The sequence below is a fragment of the Camelus ferus genome, chromosome 8 (genome assembly GCF_009834535.1).
Source record: "Camelus ferus isolate YT-003-E chromosome 8, BCGSAC_Cfer_1.0, whole genome shotgun sequence".
Classification (NCBI taxonomy): domain Eukaryota; kingdom Metazoa; phylum Chordata; class Mammalia; order Artiodactyla; family Camelidae; genus Camelus; species Camelus ferus.
The window spans coordinates 68,882,727-68,901,279 of NC_045703.1; the positions used below are offsets into that span (position 1 = coordinate 68,882,727).

An 18,553-nucleotide genomic window follows, 5' to 3' on the forward strand; every position below is an offset into this window, starting at 1 on the left:
TACATCATATTTGTTTACAATGACCTTTTACCGAAACTACATTAAACAGGATATCCTATTCAGTAAGAAAGACAAATAACATGGTTTTTCACTTATTTTTAGCACATTATGAAGGAAAAAGCTCATTTGTCCATGAGATGACGTGGCCACCTTTAAACAATGGCTGTATCTGATTGTTTCACTTGTAGGCGATTTCCCAGGCAGCAGGTCAGTGGATGGCTCTCTGAATTAATGTGGAATTCTCAATGCACAGCTGAAGATTTAAAAGGACTCTAACTTCATCACTATTATGCCTGCAACAAACCAGCAGAGCTAACTAGTCACTTAAAACTGTCATAATCCATGAGACTTCATGGCTTCCTGTTTTCCAAGTGCACCAGCGTTCTTCTGTTTTCTCCTCACTGAAGGAAAAATGCCTGTGTTTCACTTTTTATCCAGTTCCCAAATCTCCATCCCCACTTTAGGAAATGTAGTCTAATAAATGTGACTCTTTTCTAGGGAAACTTGTAGAGCAAAGCTCTGTTCTGCCTCAGTCATAGTAAGAGAACAAATGTAACTCAATATGGATGCTTTCAATTAGAATCTAAACTCTGGTTCCCCAGATTTAATTCTTAGTTTGGCTCCTTTCTCACTGTGGACCCAAGTAAAGTCAATTAACCTCTCCATTTCTCATCTGGCTTCAGTGACGCATTTATGCAGGTAGCCTGATATTCCCAGATGGAAGACAGCGTGCCTGCATAAGTACCAACGCTTCTGTAAAATAACTGCAAAAGCGTATCGCAGTCCTGATCTGCACTGTCTTGCCTAATTCCTTCTCAATGTGACTCCTCTGCCCTCACATTTTATTAGCGCGAGGTAACATGCTCATTCTTTATAGAGCATCGACAAAGGATCTACAATGGAGTACGACAGAGCTACTAAATTCTATTTCTCTTTCCCCAGTGAGGTTTCTGGGCCATTTTCTTCTTAAGCAAGGAACAAATAAATTAACCCAATGCCCTAAAGATCTATTTTTTCTTTCCACAATTCTTGATAAAGCTTCTAAGTAGTCAAATGGCTAATATATCAGTTTCACTCTGTATAAAACCAGGGAGCTACCTTTATGTGTAGAAACAACTGCTGAGACAACGGTGGCATTTCACTCACAAAAACAAGTTCAAGGCTGGATTAACGACTACCTGCCAGTATTGACTGACAGACTTTGGAAAACGTTTATCATTTTTTCCATATAAAATAAATAACATTAGCCTGATGTACCTCATTGCCATAACAATGCGCATATAAGAAAATTAGAATGAGGACTCTTCAAATAACATAGCAATTAAATGGGATATTTAGAAGTGTGGAGCTTAGATCCTGGTTTTTGGTAAATATTCAATAATAGTTATTAATAATATTCATTCCTCATAATATATATACAATAAAGTAATGTACTTTGGGAGCAATACTATGAAGAACTCAACACACTTTTTAAAATATATACACATTTCAAAACAGCATGATTTAAAGTTCCTGCCTGTAGTTTTGAGATTTTCACATTAGCATCGAGGGTCAGGAGTGTGGCTGAGTAACGAAGCAGAAGCAGTGAGACTGTTTACAATGTGCTGCAGAATCCATCTCTCCAGGGACTTCCGACGCTTTCGAGGGGTCTAAAGGCATGCTCTGGGGATATGCACCTGCAAGATTGTTTTCTTTTTTTTTTTCCTTTCTTAAAGAGTTATAAGTAAAATCATGATTAAAGAAAAAAAACAGTTAACAATATAGAGAGTCCCCAAATACAGAAGCAGTGAAACACTTCCTCCACTGGAGTCCAACTGAAAATTATTAGCCTGATAGAAATGCCAACGAATTACGAACACTGACCAACATTCATGCAGGCTTCAATTCACTGAAATCACTCTAACTAATGACATATGACCAAAAAAATTTCAGTTCTGAAATATTAAGCATATGATAAAGGCTCTCAATCTAAGAATTTCTATAATTGAAATAACATAACATAGTGAATAGTGACATAACATAGTGACTAGCTGTTGGCTAAAGTTGCCTGCAGCTCAGTTAGATAGCATTTTTCTTATTTCATAAATAATTATTTTTATATATATATCATTTTATTTATTTCAATAGGCAACAACTTTATATTATTTTTCACTTTTTGTTTGTAAACTTTTTATTAAATGTCCATATTAATATAATCCAGGAAAATTTGAACTAATTGTTTCCCAGTCCACAAGAACACGTTAATTGCTTTTGTCGGTTGGTTTGTTTTTCTAATGAGAAGTTCCCTTGGTTTACTAATAATTATCAGTAGCTGTCCAGAAACAAACACTTCCATCTAGTAGAGGTATGACCGCGACTCAAATGACTGCTGGCTGATTCCTCTCACTCACGGATGTCGGCATCACCCTCAGGGCCCCCAGTTGCTTCCAGAGCCTGGGCGAGTACCCCCCGCACAAGCCCACCGCCGAGTCTGTCAGCGCTGGCTGTCCTGGCGGACGCCTTGCTGTTCCTCTCCTCCTCCAGCTGCTGCCTTCCTACACAGCCTGACCAAAAGCCAACTGAGGGGCCTCCCTGGTGTCAGCGCCAGTCATCATTACACAGAGGTCCCCGCAAAGAGGAAGGGCATGGCCAGATAAAGTACAGGACGCCAATCTGAATTTCAGATTAAAAATAATAACAATATAGTTATGTTCCATGCAATGTTTGGGACATACCTACATTGAAACAAATTACTCATTGTTTATCTGAAGTCAAATTCAGCTGAACACCCTGCATATGCGGGTGCTGGTCTGGCAGTCCTAGCCAGGATCCTCGTGGTGCCAGAATGACGCTGGGCTCCATTCTCCTCCCCAGCTCGGCCTGGCTCTGGCTTTTGCCCTGATTCTCAACTAGATTCTGATGAAAAGCCTCTTTTGTCTGCTCTTTGCTCTCACTCTGCCCTGAACCATGGGAATCAAGCCAAGTCCAAGGGGCCATTCTGTCCATCGCCTTTTCTCTCATCTATGGTTTTATTACATATGTGACTTTATTACATATGAGAGTAGCTTTTGATATTAAGGGAAGTAAGTAGACTCCCGACCAACAATTAATCTCTAACAAATATTAAGTTTAGGAGTAATTATACATTTAGACTATATTTCTTAATAAATTTCCCCACATAAATTGTTCCTAATCTATAAACCAATTTTAAATAAAATCCATCATGCTGGGCATTTTACATCTTACTCTATTTATTGCACCATTTCTCATCAGAAACCTTTTAGCTTTAATGCTATTCCATGGCAGAGTATCTCATTAGAGTGGCAAAGATAAAGTTCTTTTTGAGATAAAGTAATTAAAGTGATTGTAGGGGAAAAAAATCATCTACAGCTCTTGGCTGCAGTAACCTCCTGGCTTATGATTCATTTTAAGACTAATAAACTAAGTGCAAACAAAAAGATGTTAATGGCGGATAACTCAGGTTACCCACAGTTTGTGCTGGAGGAATTAACAATTTGAACTTAATCAGACCTGAAAAGCCCGGAGGTGTCAGTTTACAATGTGAGTTCAGCAGTTGCCTCAGTGCTCTTTTGGTAGAAAACCAAACGTTTTCTTCACCTGAAGAAATAACAATAAGAGCTAACTGTCTCTGAATTTTTATTATGTGCCAGGCACCGTGTGAATTAAGTCATTTAATCCTCACAATAACTTTCATGAATTTTTTACTTCAATTTTATGGCAAGGAAACAGAGACATAAAAAGGTTAAGTAACTTGCCCCAAATCACACAGCTAATAAATGACAGAACCAGAATTCAGTTCCAGAACATCTAATGGGCAAAAGGACCACAGAGGCCACTGCCTCCAGCTCTCTGCTCCCAGGCAGCTCAGAGCCCAGGACTCTAAGCAGAATGCTGTGTGCTATGTGTTCTCACCCCTCACTTCTACGCCCTTTCTATCTTCTGGTAATTATTGGAGCCAATACATGATTTTACTCATAGACATCCTTACCATATTTTAAGCCTGTATCTTATCAGAAAAACTAATCAGTTTCTTCCTCTTACAGAAGCTTTGATTTCCACAGGAGGTGCAACCATCTAGAACGCGGGCGACATCTGGAGCATGGTGGGTGGAAGGGACAGGCTGCCTCGTCCTCAGCGTGGGAGAGAACACTGCTAGGACTTAGTGAGCAGAAGCCTGCAGAGCTCAGGAGAAGGAACCCTCTGAGTGATCCTCAGGGACACACTCACCAGCAGCATCATAATCTAACTGAATTTCACTAGCCCAGGTAAGATTTTTAACAAGTCACACAGTCTATGGTCGTCTTGTGTTTATATAAATTGGCGCTGGGAAATCTTTGAGAGCTTGCGCTAAGGGCAACACTTGATTTTATATATATAAATATGTAAAGATATCTCTCTCTCTCTCTCCCTTACCAGAGGCCCACTCACCACCACACACACTTACAATTTAATGACAGGACTGATGGTAGAAGGAATAAGGTCTATCGACATTCTGACCTTGAATTTGGCAGGACTCAAGGAGAAAGGGAGGGGGAAAAGCACCTTCAAGCCTCTTGGTGCTGTTTCTTTTTCCAATATGAATTCTTTAATTTCTAGTTATTCTAGCATATAGTCTGCACGTCTTGGGAGACCTTACTTTTTCTGCCCACTTTTCTGATTAAAAACAAAAAGGCTCTGAGCATGTGGTTTACTTGTCATTAGATTTTCCAAACTAATGAGGGAAACAGTGATGACACAGGGTATTTTAAAGCATTCATTATTGTTCAGGAACACAATCAGGAATGTATGCGTGTGGAGAAAACAACCTCCCTCCGTGGTCAGCCCTGTGTCATTACGTGTGGACCTGAGAGGACAAGCTTTGAACCGGCAATTGGAAACTGGCTGCTTGCCGGGTTTTCCAATCAGTCGTTGCTCACTATTTTCCAGTGAGCATTCATTTTTCGAAAGGCTATTTCAGTTCGTAGAAACCCTGGTCAAGGTCACCATGAATTAAAGAAGACCATTTGATTTGGAGACAGAAGAGAACCTGGTGTCCAAGCTGATATTCAACTTACCCTGAAGGTCAGGCCGAAACTTCAGACCTCAGTTTCCCCGTCCTTAACACTGTGACAGAAATGGCTGTCCACCTTCCTTGCCAGTTTATTACGAGTATCACATTAAATGTGAAACATTTCAGCAATTCAGTTTTAGAGTGTTATGTGTGAGAGGTGGCTCATTATCTCACATGTAAAACAAACAGCATTGAGACATGTTGGAATTATGAATAAATCCCAGACAAAAAATAATTAGGAGGTTCCTGAGACTCATGAAAGGCATGGGGTTTATTGTAGACTGATTTATTCAGACCAGAAAAAATAAAATTATGTTTTAAACAATAATCTAGGTGGCTAAGTAGGTTCCAATTTTTCTCCTTGTGTATAAAAAGCTCATTGCAGAAGCTCGGGTAAATTATACTCTGTTCCCTATAACGAGTCAGCCACACAAGATCCTATTTCTTTTTTTCCTGACCAGAGGAAATTGTGTAAGCTGGAAATCTTTATAAAGTTTGGCAAAAATGAAACCTAACAGTTGTCTATTCTCTGCATAGAAATGCTTCCCCTTCGCAAAGTTCGGCGCCTGCTCCATCGCTGCCACGCCCTAACCTGCAGGCCAGTTGGCAGCGTGATGAGTCGGCTGTTCCACAGAGATATTGTTTGAAGGCACTACTGGGTGAGGACTTTTGTTATTAATAAAAAAAAAAAAATGAAAGGTCTGGTCTATTCATTTGTTGGGTACCAGTTTATGCTACATCAAGTAAATGTACTAAAACTGGATTAAATAATCTTTAAATCATCTTTGATTCCATTTTCTTTAAATCCTTAAGCATATTTTTTCCAAGAGCACTTTTGAATGATATTTTAGATACAAGGGAAGTAGTTAGACAATAGGACACTGATTACTAGATTTGTATAGCTAGCAGTCTACCCTAGAAAAGCCCAGGGCTTTGGAGGAACACAGAAAAGACTTTTTACTCCTGGTGCAACATTTGTTAACCATGTAACTTTGGGCTCATTACTTAACTTCATGGAGTCTCTTGGTTGAAAACACTGGACAATAATATCTACTTTTTAGTTCTATCGTGAGAACTAGAGAAAAATACAAGTACCAGAGTATAAAGGTATGGAAGGAAGTCAATAAATTGTAGCAAAACAATCAGAATCACCATGATCAATATAATCATAAAATGCCAAAGAGAATTCCTAAAGTGTGTGGATCTGTTGAATTAATGTGTGGAAGTTCAAACACAGATGCCATCTGCAATGGGCAAGGTACCATGTGAGGTGCTGGAAGTAAGCCAGGGACCCAAGCTGACAAGTTACCTGATTTTATGAGGTTTATAGACTCTTGGGATATGGACAGATAGACAATTGCACAGAATGTAGAAAAGAAATTTAATGATATCTGTAATAAGGTAGTTGAAGTTTTGGCCTGTCAGGGGAGTGAATGATGAGAGGAAAGGCCAGATAACTATAGAAAAACTTAAGAGAGGAGTCAATGATGTGCAGAGTGAAAAATAATGTAGGTATAATAAAAGTATGAATTTAATAATAAAATATGGAACAGTCCTGGGAACAGACAGAGGCCAGGGTGGTCAGGGGAGTAGGTGCTTGAGATGTGGCAGGCCAGAGACCCCAGATGGGTGACATCACCCCTCCAAGAAAGCGCTGGTCCAGGTGAGCAGGGCGACCTGACTTCATCATGGAGCCTCCTGGTGGACAGGGTGGAAGCGCAGATGCCTTTGCTTCTCTAAAGGGAGTTAGGTGAGGGCTGGGTTGACGTCACAGTGAAGTCTGTGTAAGTGTGCGTACATGTATTGTATGTATGTGTACACGATACAGTATGTGTATGTGAAGAATAATAATAGTATTGATAATAAAACAACAATAATGAAGCATTTGAAATATTTAAGTATTTATGTTCCAGCTACTGTTCATATATTAACTAATTGTCACAACAAATAAGAAGTAGGCACCATTATCCCAGTGAGCAGATGTCCCCCAGCTGACACAAGCAGGAAGTGAGGAGTCCAGCCCACGCAGCCTGGCCCCAGAGTCGCCGCCTGCAGCTCACGCCTCTCAACGATCCTCCCTTTAATCCGGGCTTACTGTAGCCAGGCTCTGCTGAGCACCGAATACCAAAGTATCATTTAACCCCCACAACGCTCCACTTCGGTTTGGTCCATTTAGACAGATGCTGCAGGTTGTTCTATCCTTTTTGTTTGCCATTTTTCGCCCACATAGCATATTTTTAAATGAGAAATTTCACATAAAATTCCACATTCTTGGTTTCTCTTGATTAAATAAAAGGTCAGCCAGAATGAGCCCTCACCCCTACTTGCTAAATCTGGCAGGAGCTGCCTCCTGCACGGGCCCTTGGCCTCGCCCACCCACCGCAGTCCTCACCACAACCCACTGTCCACATTGACTTAAGTTTTAAATCACCTGACTGATCACTGGGCATGTGTGAGCACATGACCTTGGGGTAAACCTGTCCGTGGAGTAAAAAGAAGGAGACCGCAGAGCTTAGCACTTAGACCATCACCCACCTGGTTTAAACCCCTAGTCCACTACATACAAGTTCTTGTTTTCTTAATCTCTTTAAGCCTAATTTTCCTCAAATCTAAAATAGGGTTACTTCACTCAGAGTGTTATGAAACAATTAAATGAGATAATGCAAGGAAAAAATTACGCTTGGAGTTCAATAATAATGTTTTACTGCTGTTTTCATTAAGACCTATTGGAAGTTGAAGCAACCAGGACTGGAGTACAGATCAGAGGACTAGAGGCGGCTGTTTACTGCACTGTGAGAGGCTAGTGGCAGAGGAGAGAACCCGGGGGAAGAGAAACTACGGGACTTTAAGACAGCACGTCTCCCAGACAGAAGCACTGTGCAGTGACCCCCCCAGAAAAAGGTCCACGCCAGGGGGTCAGGACAAAGCTAGGCATCCCTCATGGATTTGTCATCCTGAGCGGATCTGCCCATGTAGCTGAAATGTTGTATCATAGCCGAATGCTGAATTATGTTTTTGAGTAACTGCACCATTTTCCCCAGGCTTGAGTCAGGGAGCCACAGTTTCCCCTTTTCTCAGCGCATCATTCAGGCTCGTTCTCAGCGCTCCCCTGCATCCATTCTGCCCGGTCCCCACCCTACCCGGGCCTTCGGCTTCTCACCTTTGAACCTTGTATGTAGGTGATTAACCTCTTTGCCTTCAATCTGTCACCAGCCTCAGTCCCAATGACAAACTGAGAAACAGTCCTAAAACATCATTTTATACGTGGTCTTTGTTTGTAGCACTTTGCCTTGGCCCCCCTTAGCCACAGAATAAAATCTGAACGCTCTAGCCATCACTGCGGCCCATGTGGGAACGGCTGCTCTATACTTCGGCCCCTGATGCTCCCAAAGTTCTTTGTCCTTTCGTGCCTCCTTGCCTATGCTCGCACCACTGAGCTGACCAGAGTGCCCGCCACGTCCCTACACACATTAGCATCCACACAACATTTAGCCAGATCCTACACAACTATCACGGCCTAGCTGTGACTGTGTTTTACACCAGAAGTCGGTTGGCAAATCTGTTCTCTAAAAGGCCAGAGGGAAAACACGCCGGGCTTTGCAGGCTATCCAGTTTGTGTTGCAACTACTCCATCCAGTTCTAGGGCACATGAGCTGCACAGACAACACGGGCAGACATGGGCGGGGCCGCAATCTGATAAAGCTTCATTAACGAAGACTGGAATTTAAACTTCATGTCACATTCATGGGTTCCGCCATATTATTCTTCTGATGTTTCCCAACCACTTAAAAATGTAAAAACCGTTTTTAGCTCATGGACTTAACAAAACAAGCAGAGGCCACAACACATTGTGCTTTGCCAACCCCTGCTTTATGTGCATACTGTTCGTCGATCCGTAACCTTCCTTTTCAGTTTTTAAATGACATATAACTTACATTTAGCAACTTAAGCTCACCAATCTTAAACCAACAGTCGAACGAATTCTGACATACTCATACAACCACGTTCCCATCCCACAGATCGAGATATGAAACATTTCCAGGATCTTAGAAGGATCCTTCCTGGCAGCTTCTCAGAGACCCCCACCCCCGCTGAAACCTAACCTCTCACTGTTATGAAAGCAGCCTCTGCATTTCCTTCCAAATGGCCTGGATTAAAGAAATGGTGGCAATGACCGTGCACTACGTTAACTTTTACAGAGCAGTATATTTTTAAATGAAACTTCGGATACCACTAACCACTACAACCACATAGAAGTCTTTTATTTTTGATGATAGGTAATATCTGATGAGAAATCCTGAAAGGCAACTCTGGAAACACATGTCCAGTTTTCAGGGCCTTCTGCCCACGCCGCCTCTGCTTACCTGGGCCAAGGTGAGCGTCGCTTGCTGGCAGGTGCTGCACTGTACCCTGAGCTTTCCCGGCTGCACTCCTTGACAGGGGCCTTTGCAATAGACATAAAAGCTGTTGTAGGCTCGTCTACCTGCTGGGGAGAAAAAGAAGCAGAGGAAATAGCCAATCAGTGCTGAATTCAAATCGAGACAAATTTCAAAACTAACTCCTCAGGAACATTTTGAGACATTAGTAGGATAAATAATCCAATGAAGATACAACAGTTTAATTTAGAAGATCTAGTTTTATACTCAAAAGAGTGAAATTTTTTTCTTCTCCTTGCCAACAGCCCTGTGACTTATCCAGCAAAGTAGCAGCCTGCTGCCGGGAGAGCTGGCCAAGGGTATTTGCAGCACAGGGAAATTTAACGCACTTTGCTGTTAAAGTTTTGAAAAGGACAAGGAATGTAAGACCATTGGAAATTCAGAGGCTGCCGCTCCTGAATTCTATCTCATGCGTCTGTACCCAGTCTGAAGGCTCCAGATTTTTCCTCTTAAAATCTTGTCTACAGGGACAAACCAGCCCACTTCTCATGACATGAATGATATGATCACAGCTTGCAGAGTTTCCAATGAAGACTTTCCAACACACATTCACACATAAAATAAAACAAGAGCCCTGAGGGGATTAACAGGCCCGGCAGCCGTGTGTGGAAATCGGGTGTTTTGCATGTCATGTGTTCTGCACCTAGACAAATGCTATTCAAATAATACATTTTCAAGAGCAAAAACTAGACCCAAAAAATTGATAATTAAACATCTCTGATCAAATCTCTCAAATGTCACCACATAGGGGTAGCATTATTATGTAAGTTAGGGGAGTCTTTCTGAATGGCTTCAGACTTGTATATCTACAAAGAACTAACTTTACTCAGACACATTTACCAGTAAAATAACCAACTTCCAAATTTCTAAAATTATTAAATAGTTCTTCTAATCCTTACTTCTTAGTGGGTGGTGGTAACATGAAAGGTCATGGCATAAAAATTTGTTCAAAATTTTACTCTTATCATCAAGAACACCTAGAAATAATGAAAAGTAAATATGTTTGACCATTATGAGTGAAAACTTTCAGTCTTTTAAATGCATATGCATTATTAAAAACAATTAATACAAAAATAATGGGAAAACAAAAAAAGATCCCGAAGTCTTAAGCAGCTCCATTTGCTTTACTAATTTACAAAAACAGCCTTTTTAGACAAATTTAAGTGTCATCTGTCTAGCCATCTTTACTAATATTATAGGTGACAATTCTTTGTAGAATGTAAACACAATGAAGATGCTGTTGAACTATATTCAATACCTTTAATTGCTTATAATAAAAAAAAGGAAAGGAATATATATGTGTATATAACTGAATCACTACACTGTACACCTGAAATTAACACAATATTGTGAACTGACTATACTTCAATAAAAAAAAAGAAATTTAAAAAAGTTTTATAATTTCATCATTTATTGATAATATATTTTGTAAATATTGCTTTCCAGAGATTGATATTTAGCTTCCAGCATGAAAGGGAAGATAAAATTTAAATATATATTTATATTGATAAAAAGCTATGATTTTGTGACATTTCTTTCCAGCTTTAGTGCCTTAATGTGCAAGATATTCAAGTCTATGAATATCACATTGCTATTAGCAAATATAATGATTACATAAAATATATTCTTAAGGTTTTATGTGTATCATAAATGCAACAGATAGGACCATATATTAAAGTTATAGAAATACCATAACAACCGACAGAAGATCACAGGAACTGTGACAGTTTTAATGTGTACTAAGATGAGCTTAGTGAAGGAGGCAGGAGCTTTTTATCATTAAAACAGGTATCAGCAACGTGAACAAAATCCAATTCACAATTTTTATAACCTACTGTAAAGGTTAAACAGAAAAAAAAAGGAGGAAGAAAAAGGAGAGATTGCAGAGACACTAACATCGTTGAAAGAGTGTATTAGCAAGGACTTGACAATAGTAAACGAAGCATCTCAGAAACTGCAGGAAACTAAATGACTCTTCTCTCTCCCTTCGGGCGATAGCAACGTTTGCAATATTGTTTCAGCTAATGATAGAGCCAGGCAGAATGTGAAGACTGGGACACCCACCTCTGCGTGCTACAACCTTCACTAAAGTCCTTGAGAAGTTAGTCAGAAAATACCGCATGCCAAAGCCCGCGCCCTAGAAGCATACGAGATGACATGCAATCTATTACACAGTGCTTCCCAGAGCCAGCGCCAGCTGGGGATTAATGGCCGGTCTAAGGAAGATCAAGGTCAGGCCAATCTCGGCTACAGCAAATTTCAAGCTACTGGCGCTAGCTGGTTGAGCAGCGAGGGCTTCAGGTAAATCTTGAGAGCCGCTTTTCAGGACGGCTTCCCCCACCTATTTGGCTACATCATACTCTTGAAAACTGGCAAGCTTGTCTGTGTCAGGCTGGGGTCTGGAGTGCACAGGACAGGGATAAGCACGAACAACACCCTGACAATCTTCTGGGCAAGGTTCCCGTTGGACCTGATGGAAGGGTCTAAGGTAGACTCAAATATGGAGCCATAACTCCTACAGGAATAGCAAAGCCATGGGATGGAGGACCCAGAAAACTCTCCCTCGGTATACATCTGTCTCCGGTCAGTAATGTGAATCTTCCTGCTCTTACTTCAGCTGCATCTTAAAATCCTTTTTCTCTCTTAATCAACTCTCTCATATCGCAACCCTTTCACTGCCCAAAACAATCAAAACAGCTTGTGCTTGTCTTTATAGATTTCCCTCTTTTTATATAGTAGGTTTTAAACATATAGAAATACTTTAAAAATCTTACAAATGACAACCTTCCCTGTAATTCACCAGTTGTGAATATTTCGCCGTACTCTGAGTGCACCCTGTGTGTGTACATATACACACATGTACGACACATACATACTTTTTCGGCTGAATGATGTTTAAGTTGAAGACATCATGCTACTTCACCCCTAAATCCTTCAACATCCTAAAAATAAGAACTTTTTCATCGAAAACAATAGAGCTTTTTGAGTGAGTTGGTTGTTTCAGCTGTTCTATTCAGACCAAGGGAGTAGACCCCAAGTATCCCTTACAGACACTGCAGTGCTTTGCAGGCTGCTCAAAGGTGTCAAGCCAAAAAACCAGGAATCCTTCAGTCAAACCACTTTTTAGGTGATGCCAAGCTAAGCAAGTCTTCTCACTTCAGGACTTTACAGACTCCCGGGGACAGGAAGTACAGAGCACAGTCCGTTCCAACCTCCACCAGACCTCAGAAGCCTTCCTCTCATGAAGCATCTTGTGTAAAGGCATTTCTCAGAAAAAAAATTTGGAAAAAAAATCTGGAGGAAGGACTAAGGTGTCGGGTTTGATCTACAGCAAGGCCAACTGCTAATATTTATAAACACATATTATTAAGCACTCCTGCTGAAGAGCCTGTTAACAAGCTCTCCCCTCCAACCCGGAAGCCATCCGTGAGCTTGTACAATTACTTGTATCACGAACCAGGAAGTCTGGTCTACTCACGTGATGATTTTACAAAGTGACTTCAGAAGTTTTTTTGTTTGTTTGTTTTTGTCTGGATGGAAGTTAAAAGCACAGTTAGTGTTCAGGGCCCCTTTAAAGTGTGAGTCACTATGTCCATTCAGAGCATCCATAGTGTTTATCATTTTATCATTATCTTAAGGTTTTCTCTCCCACTTTGTCTGGCTAACATAATCTTTCCTTGAGTCTTTTCTTTTCCCTTACTCTCTTGGTCCAGAAAATTGCCAAAAACATTAACAACATTCACCATGTACTGAGCAAAATCCCTATTTAAAAAGAATATATATTATTTGCCTTGGCTTTTTGAAAAACTAGCCTAATGTGCACAGTTTCCACCTTTAATGTATTTTAGATAATGGGCTTATGGCCTGAAGATGTTGTTTTAATAAGATAAATAAACCCTTAGGAAAAGTCATTCTGATTCTGATGAAAACCTGTCACTGACCTCAGAAGTTTCCATCACTGGTTGTCACAGAGAGTCAAGAGTTTAATTGCCTGGATAATCTGTTTTCTAGGGGAGAAGAGAGTCAGATTCAACACACATTATACCCTGGCAAAATGATGCTCAGTGTCAGTATGCTGTAAAGCAGCAGGGACACACTGGTTTAAACTTATACTTACTACGAATGAGCATATTGAAATACTAAGCAGAACGAACTGCCCATAGGAACTTTCTGTGGCCACGGAAATGTACTCCATCCGCTTTCTCCCACATAGTAGCCATTAGCTACAGCTGCTTACTGAGAATTTGGCTAGAACTATCAAGAGACTATTATTTTGGGGTTTTTTAAATATAATTTTAAGTAATTTGTATTAACAGCCATATGTGGGTAGAAGCTACCAAAGCAGACAGCACAGAAGAGAATAAGTAACAACGGTGTGTCTTGTCCCCTCTCCCCCTCCCTAATTAGGCAGGCAGACAGCGATACTAAGAAGATTCTTATGTCACACCAAGATGCCCAATAGCCGGCGTCAAGTGTGCTAATATAAAAACAATGTAGCGAGAAAGAAGGGGAAAGGGGAAGGCTTGAACTTGAGGCCCCGGGAGGTAGGGCAGAGATGGGTGGAGACTTGGGTTCTGCGTAGTGTCAGAGGCAGAGCAGGGCTGATCCCCACTCCTTCCTCCAGCCCCGACCCCCCCACACCTCTGCCCCTCTCCACTGCCAGCACCAGCTTCAAAATCTGACCCATATATATTCAAGGTTCAGTTGCAATGGCACTTCCTCTAAGAATGCTTCCCTTGACTTCCCCATAAGGATATCTCCCTAAAACTTACTTCTAAGAGTAGGAAAGTGCCCAGCTTAGTCTGGTCACCTTTAAACAACAGACTTGTCTTCACATCAGGAAGCCGGCACCTGATGAGGAGGAGCCCCTGGAGTGAGCACCTTTCACAGAGCTCATCCAGCCCCCCACCACTGCCCGGCCTGGCACTCCACATTTTCAGCCCTCCTGCCTCCTTCTGATGATCACTCTGTTCTTGTTTTCTAAGTATCAAGGATATTATTGCTGTCTGCGCCATTAGCTGCCTTGATCAGCTGTAACCTGCCATGTTCCCTCGGTTTACCTCTTCCTCTAGTCACTTAGGGAGTAACCTCAGTCCTGTTTGACTCCTATGAACCTGTTGTGGAACAGACCAATGGAAAGAGTTTCTGAACCTGTGACCTTGGCCCTGTGATAGGGAGCTGGGGCACAGAGAATCTTCCCCCGCAACATTTGTCAGAATTCTTGCTCATATTTCTGGATGGTGGTCCTTCAGCCTGTGCTCGACCACATTTGCTGGATCACATCGCTCGTGAGCACAACACATATACTTTAGGTGAAAAAAATCAGTACTCCCTCTGCCGGCCGGGAGGCTTATCTTTGCAGAACCCCTTCTTCCTTACGCTGGCCTCGTACTAGCCATTAGTTCTAGTCTGAACAGTGCACACTGAATTAATTGGTCTAAGGTTCCATACGAAATCCATTCAGTGCTACTCCTGGAATTATCTCCTCTGCATGAAACCTGCTTTGGGTCATCAAAAACACAAGGCTCAGGTCCACTCCAACCTAATGAAAACTGGAAGAAGGATTTGGCCCCATACACATTCTGTATTTGCCCTACTTCTCCTATTGTTACAGCCCTTGTATGCAACACTGCCCCCTGTTTCATATGCAGTTCCTTGAACTTAGTAAATATTCAGTAAATATTTGCCAGGTCAACGAAGTCTCCCATTTTTCAAATGATATGAAAGCTATAGCAGGTATGGTAGTTTGAGAGCAAAATTCACATTAAATAGAATGTAGCCATTAATACCAAATATTCGGAACACCTTTCCATGAGCCAAACTTGCTGGACTAACTTCACACATTTTTCAAAGTATTCGTATATCATATTTTAGATTGGCAACATTAATATTTTCTTAAGATCACAAAATGATTAGTATGATAAGTAAAAGTAAAATTTAAAAAAAGAATACTTAAAATTTTGTATAGAAATTAGTAAACTGAATGTGGAGTGAAAAAAATGAATTCTGAAAATTGACAAGTAGAACCACTTTAAAGCAGGATGGTCATTACACATAAACACTTTTATTTCAATCCTTTTCCAGTGGGTTGCTGCACCCCACTGAATCCAGCTTCACCACCGCACACTTTTAACAAGCCACAGTCTTACCTCCTGCAGAGTCACCAAGGTAATGCCGTGTTATAAACAGCTTCCAATTGTATAATCATCCATCCAGTGTATGCACTTTCAAAACATGTTTAGCAATCCCTAGAGGGAGACTCTACCCTTAAAAGTTATAACTTAATTCTCAATTTTTGTGCTCGGGTTTTTAAAATTAATGTATCTGCAACATAATTTAATCCAGTGAGGCAAAAACTGCTGATGAAAGCTAATGTCTTGGCCTGTTTTGTTGTTGTTGTTGTTGTTGCCAATTTATTCTTTCATTATTCATTTTAAGAGTAATAACCAAACCTCCCCTGCCAAGACTAAAATATAGAATAAGCATAAGTCAAGGAACAGGTTAAATAAATAACCAGGTTTGAAGCCAAGCGGGGTAAACCCAGCCGCTTACTCTTCTCAGAAAAGGTCTCAGGCAGGGATGGTTAGGGTGGGCGCCAGAAAGCTCTCAGCTCTTCAAAATGCTGAGTGAATGCCCCCAACTCAAATTTAGGGGGAAGAAACTGCTGACGCCGCAGATGGCTGTGTCCGGTTTCCTCAGAATATAACCTCCACAGCCAGGGACACACCCGTCCAGGTCCAGCCCAAGTCTTGCCTCATCGCCTTCGGTGGCTCAACTGACCCTCATGCTGCTTTCTCATGTGCAAAACAGAGATGAGAACAGCACCTAACTCACACGCTTCTGTGAGGGTTTTAAAAGGAGAAACGCAGCTGCGGCCCTTGCAGTGTCTGATGCTCGTCAGCTTTTCTTACTTGCTGTCAAAAAATTTAGAGCTCGGGTTATTCGCAGGTGCTCGCGCCTGTGGGCACTTCCTCCTCCTGCTCCCTCGGGCGGCTGTGCTTCTGCTTCTACGAATGTTAATTCTTACACATTATTTCCATCTTAAACCTACCTCTAAAGTTTTAGAAATGTCTGGGGTATAATTCTTCTTAAAATGGCTTCAAACCCAACCAAATCCTTTACAATGAAATATTTAATAATATTATGGAATATAAACCATGATGGAAAGTCCTTAAATTGATTTAAGAGTCACATTTCTTTCCATGAATCACTATTATTATATAAGCAAGCGACACAGGTGGATTGTAGAAAAGTTAGGAAAGAATACAGTAGACAATGAAACGGGTCCAGTCTAGCGGGTAACATTTTCAAGCTGGCTAATGCACTTAAAAAAATAAAGCATTTCCAAAATAAAAACTGCTTTTTATTGTGTCATTTGTAAAATGTTATTCAAGGAGATTCAAAATGGATTCCAAAATTTCATCTTCATGGCAGGCTTGCTCACATTAGTGCTTATTCTTCTTTGAAAGGTAAGCACGATCGTCTCCACTTCATAAATGAGGAAACGCACGTTCAAAGAGGTTGAGTGCTGTCCCCAAGGCAGCCATGCGGTTGTCAGAGATTTGAGTGTAAGTTTTCCTGATTACAAACTTACGCGTTCTCCTCGACTGCATGGTGATAACCTTGATTCGGATGGTGGTTATTATTAAATACTGTGGGGGACGGAAGCAATGGCTGCTGAAAAGTGGCACTTGAACACAGGCTGGCAATTAAGGACCATTGCCAGCAATCACCGACTGCTTCAGCATCAGCCTCGCCACCCCCCTTCCCTCGTTCAACCAGCGCTAAAGGTTTCATGGAAACTTCCATTAACGTTCTACAGCATGGCCTTCAGCAAGAATGCGCAGGTACAGCAATTATCAGTAAAGAAAAGCAAATCTCATTTTTAAGGGGGTGCACATATTCTAAAATTGTACGTTATACCAAGAAATGGTAATCTCTGGCAAAATACTAGAATCAATAGAATTTCTTAAGTATTCTGACAGGAGTGACACCTTTCTTGATATTTTAAAAAATGATTTTAAAACCTCCTTATTTCAAATGTTCTAAGTGTGAGTGAAACCTGTTAAGAAAAAGAACACCCAGAGGAACAGCATCAGTTAGAAAATAGCAAGCAAGGAGCTCCCCACCACAACATTCTCGATCTTATTTCACTCACAATAGCCACTATCAGAACTTTGGGATAAGTATTTCATTCAGGTACGGTATTTCCAATCTTCACTACTGCCATTAAACGTCCTCTTACAGTTTGCGCTGTTTCACGCATCCTATCTTGCTTGCACCAAATGATAAGACAAAATATATAAATGTGAATAAATCTGGTCTTTCCCAGTATTGATTTCAGAAGGCCCTGGGTGGGAACTGAGATTCGTGAAGTCTCTACTACTTCTTGAAATATGAGAAGAATTCATTTTCTTCAGGGACATGGTGATTAGTTAGAAGTGTGAGATGATGCCATCATGTTGAGGGAAAAATATACAATTACTGTCTTCTTTTAATCAAGGCTGATAATACTGTGGATTACGTATGTTCCTAACAGTACACATTAGAATCATGCTGGTCCAAACACTCTTCACAGCTACGCTAGACCCTAGGACCGTGACAGTCTTTCTACTTTGTGGATTCCCTGCTCAAAACGCCTCCAGGACCCATCTACGTGTTCGCCTACAACAGCATTTTTCCACTGGAGGGTGAAGATGTACCATCCAGGGTCCTGGGGTTGGAGGCCAAAGGAGGGTGGGGCAGGGGACTCTGAAAGTCCCTGCTTCTACCTTTGCAGAAATTCGTTTACACTTTGTGTCTTACTACAAAATATATATCTATCATTTTATATAGAAATATTTAAAATTGTTAATCATTATTGAAAATGACAGTCTTAGACTATGTACTCTATTCAGGCACTAAAAATCACAAAAAATAGCTATTCACAGCTGAAATTATTTATCATAGCCCTTCCTGATTTTCTCCCAGCCAAGTACCCAAACTTAATTACCACTGTCATATGCAGTATCAAAACCAAAACACTTGTGATTTCCACCCCGTGTGTCCTCAGGCCTCCATACCTGCC

At 40.9% G+C, this 18,553-nt stretch overlaps 1 protein-coding gene across 7 annotated transcripts in view; it reads right to left on the reverse strand.

Moving 5' to 3' along the window:
• Positions 1 to 18,553, reverse strand: part of PRKN (parkin RBR E3 ubiquitin protein ligase) — a 1,163,789-nt gene that overhangs the window by 732,574 nt on the left and 412,662 nt on the right. For 6 of the 7 annotated variants that reach the window (XM_032485308.1, XM_032485306.1, XM_032485312.1 and 3 more), the window contains exon 4: positions 9,415 to 9,536. In XM_032485308.1, the coding sequence (XP_032341199.1) occupies positions 9,415 to 9,536 (122 nt within the window). The remainder of the gene's footprint in view (positions 1 to 9,414; positions 9,537 to 18,553) is intronic. The other variant, XM_032485307.1, reaches the window with a different exon arrangement.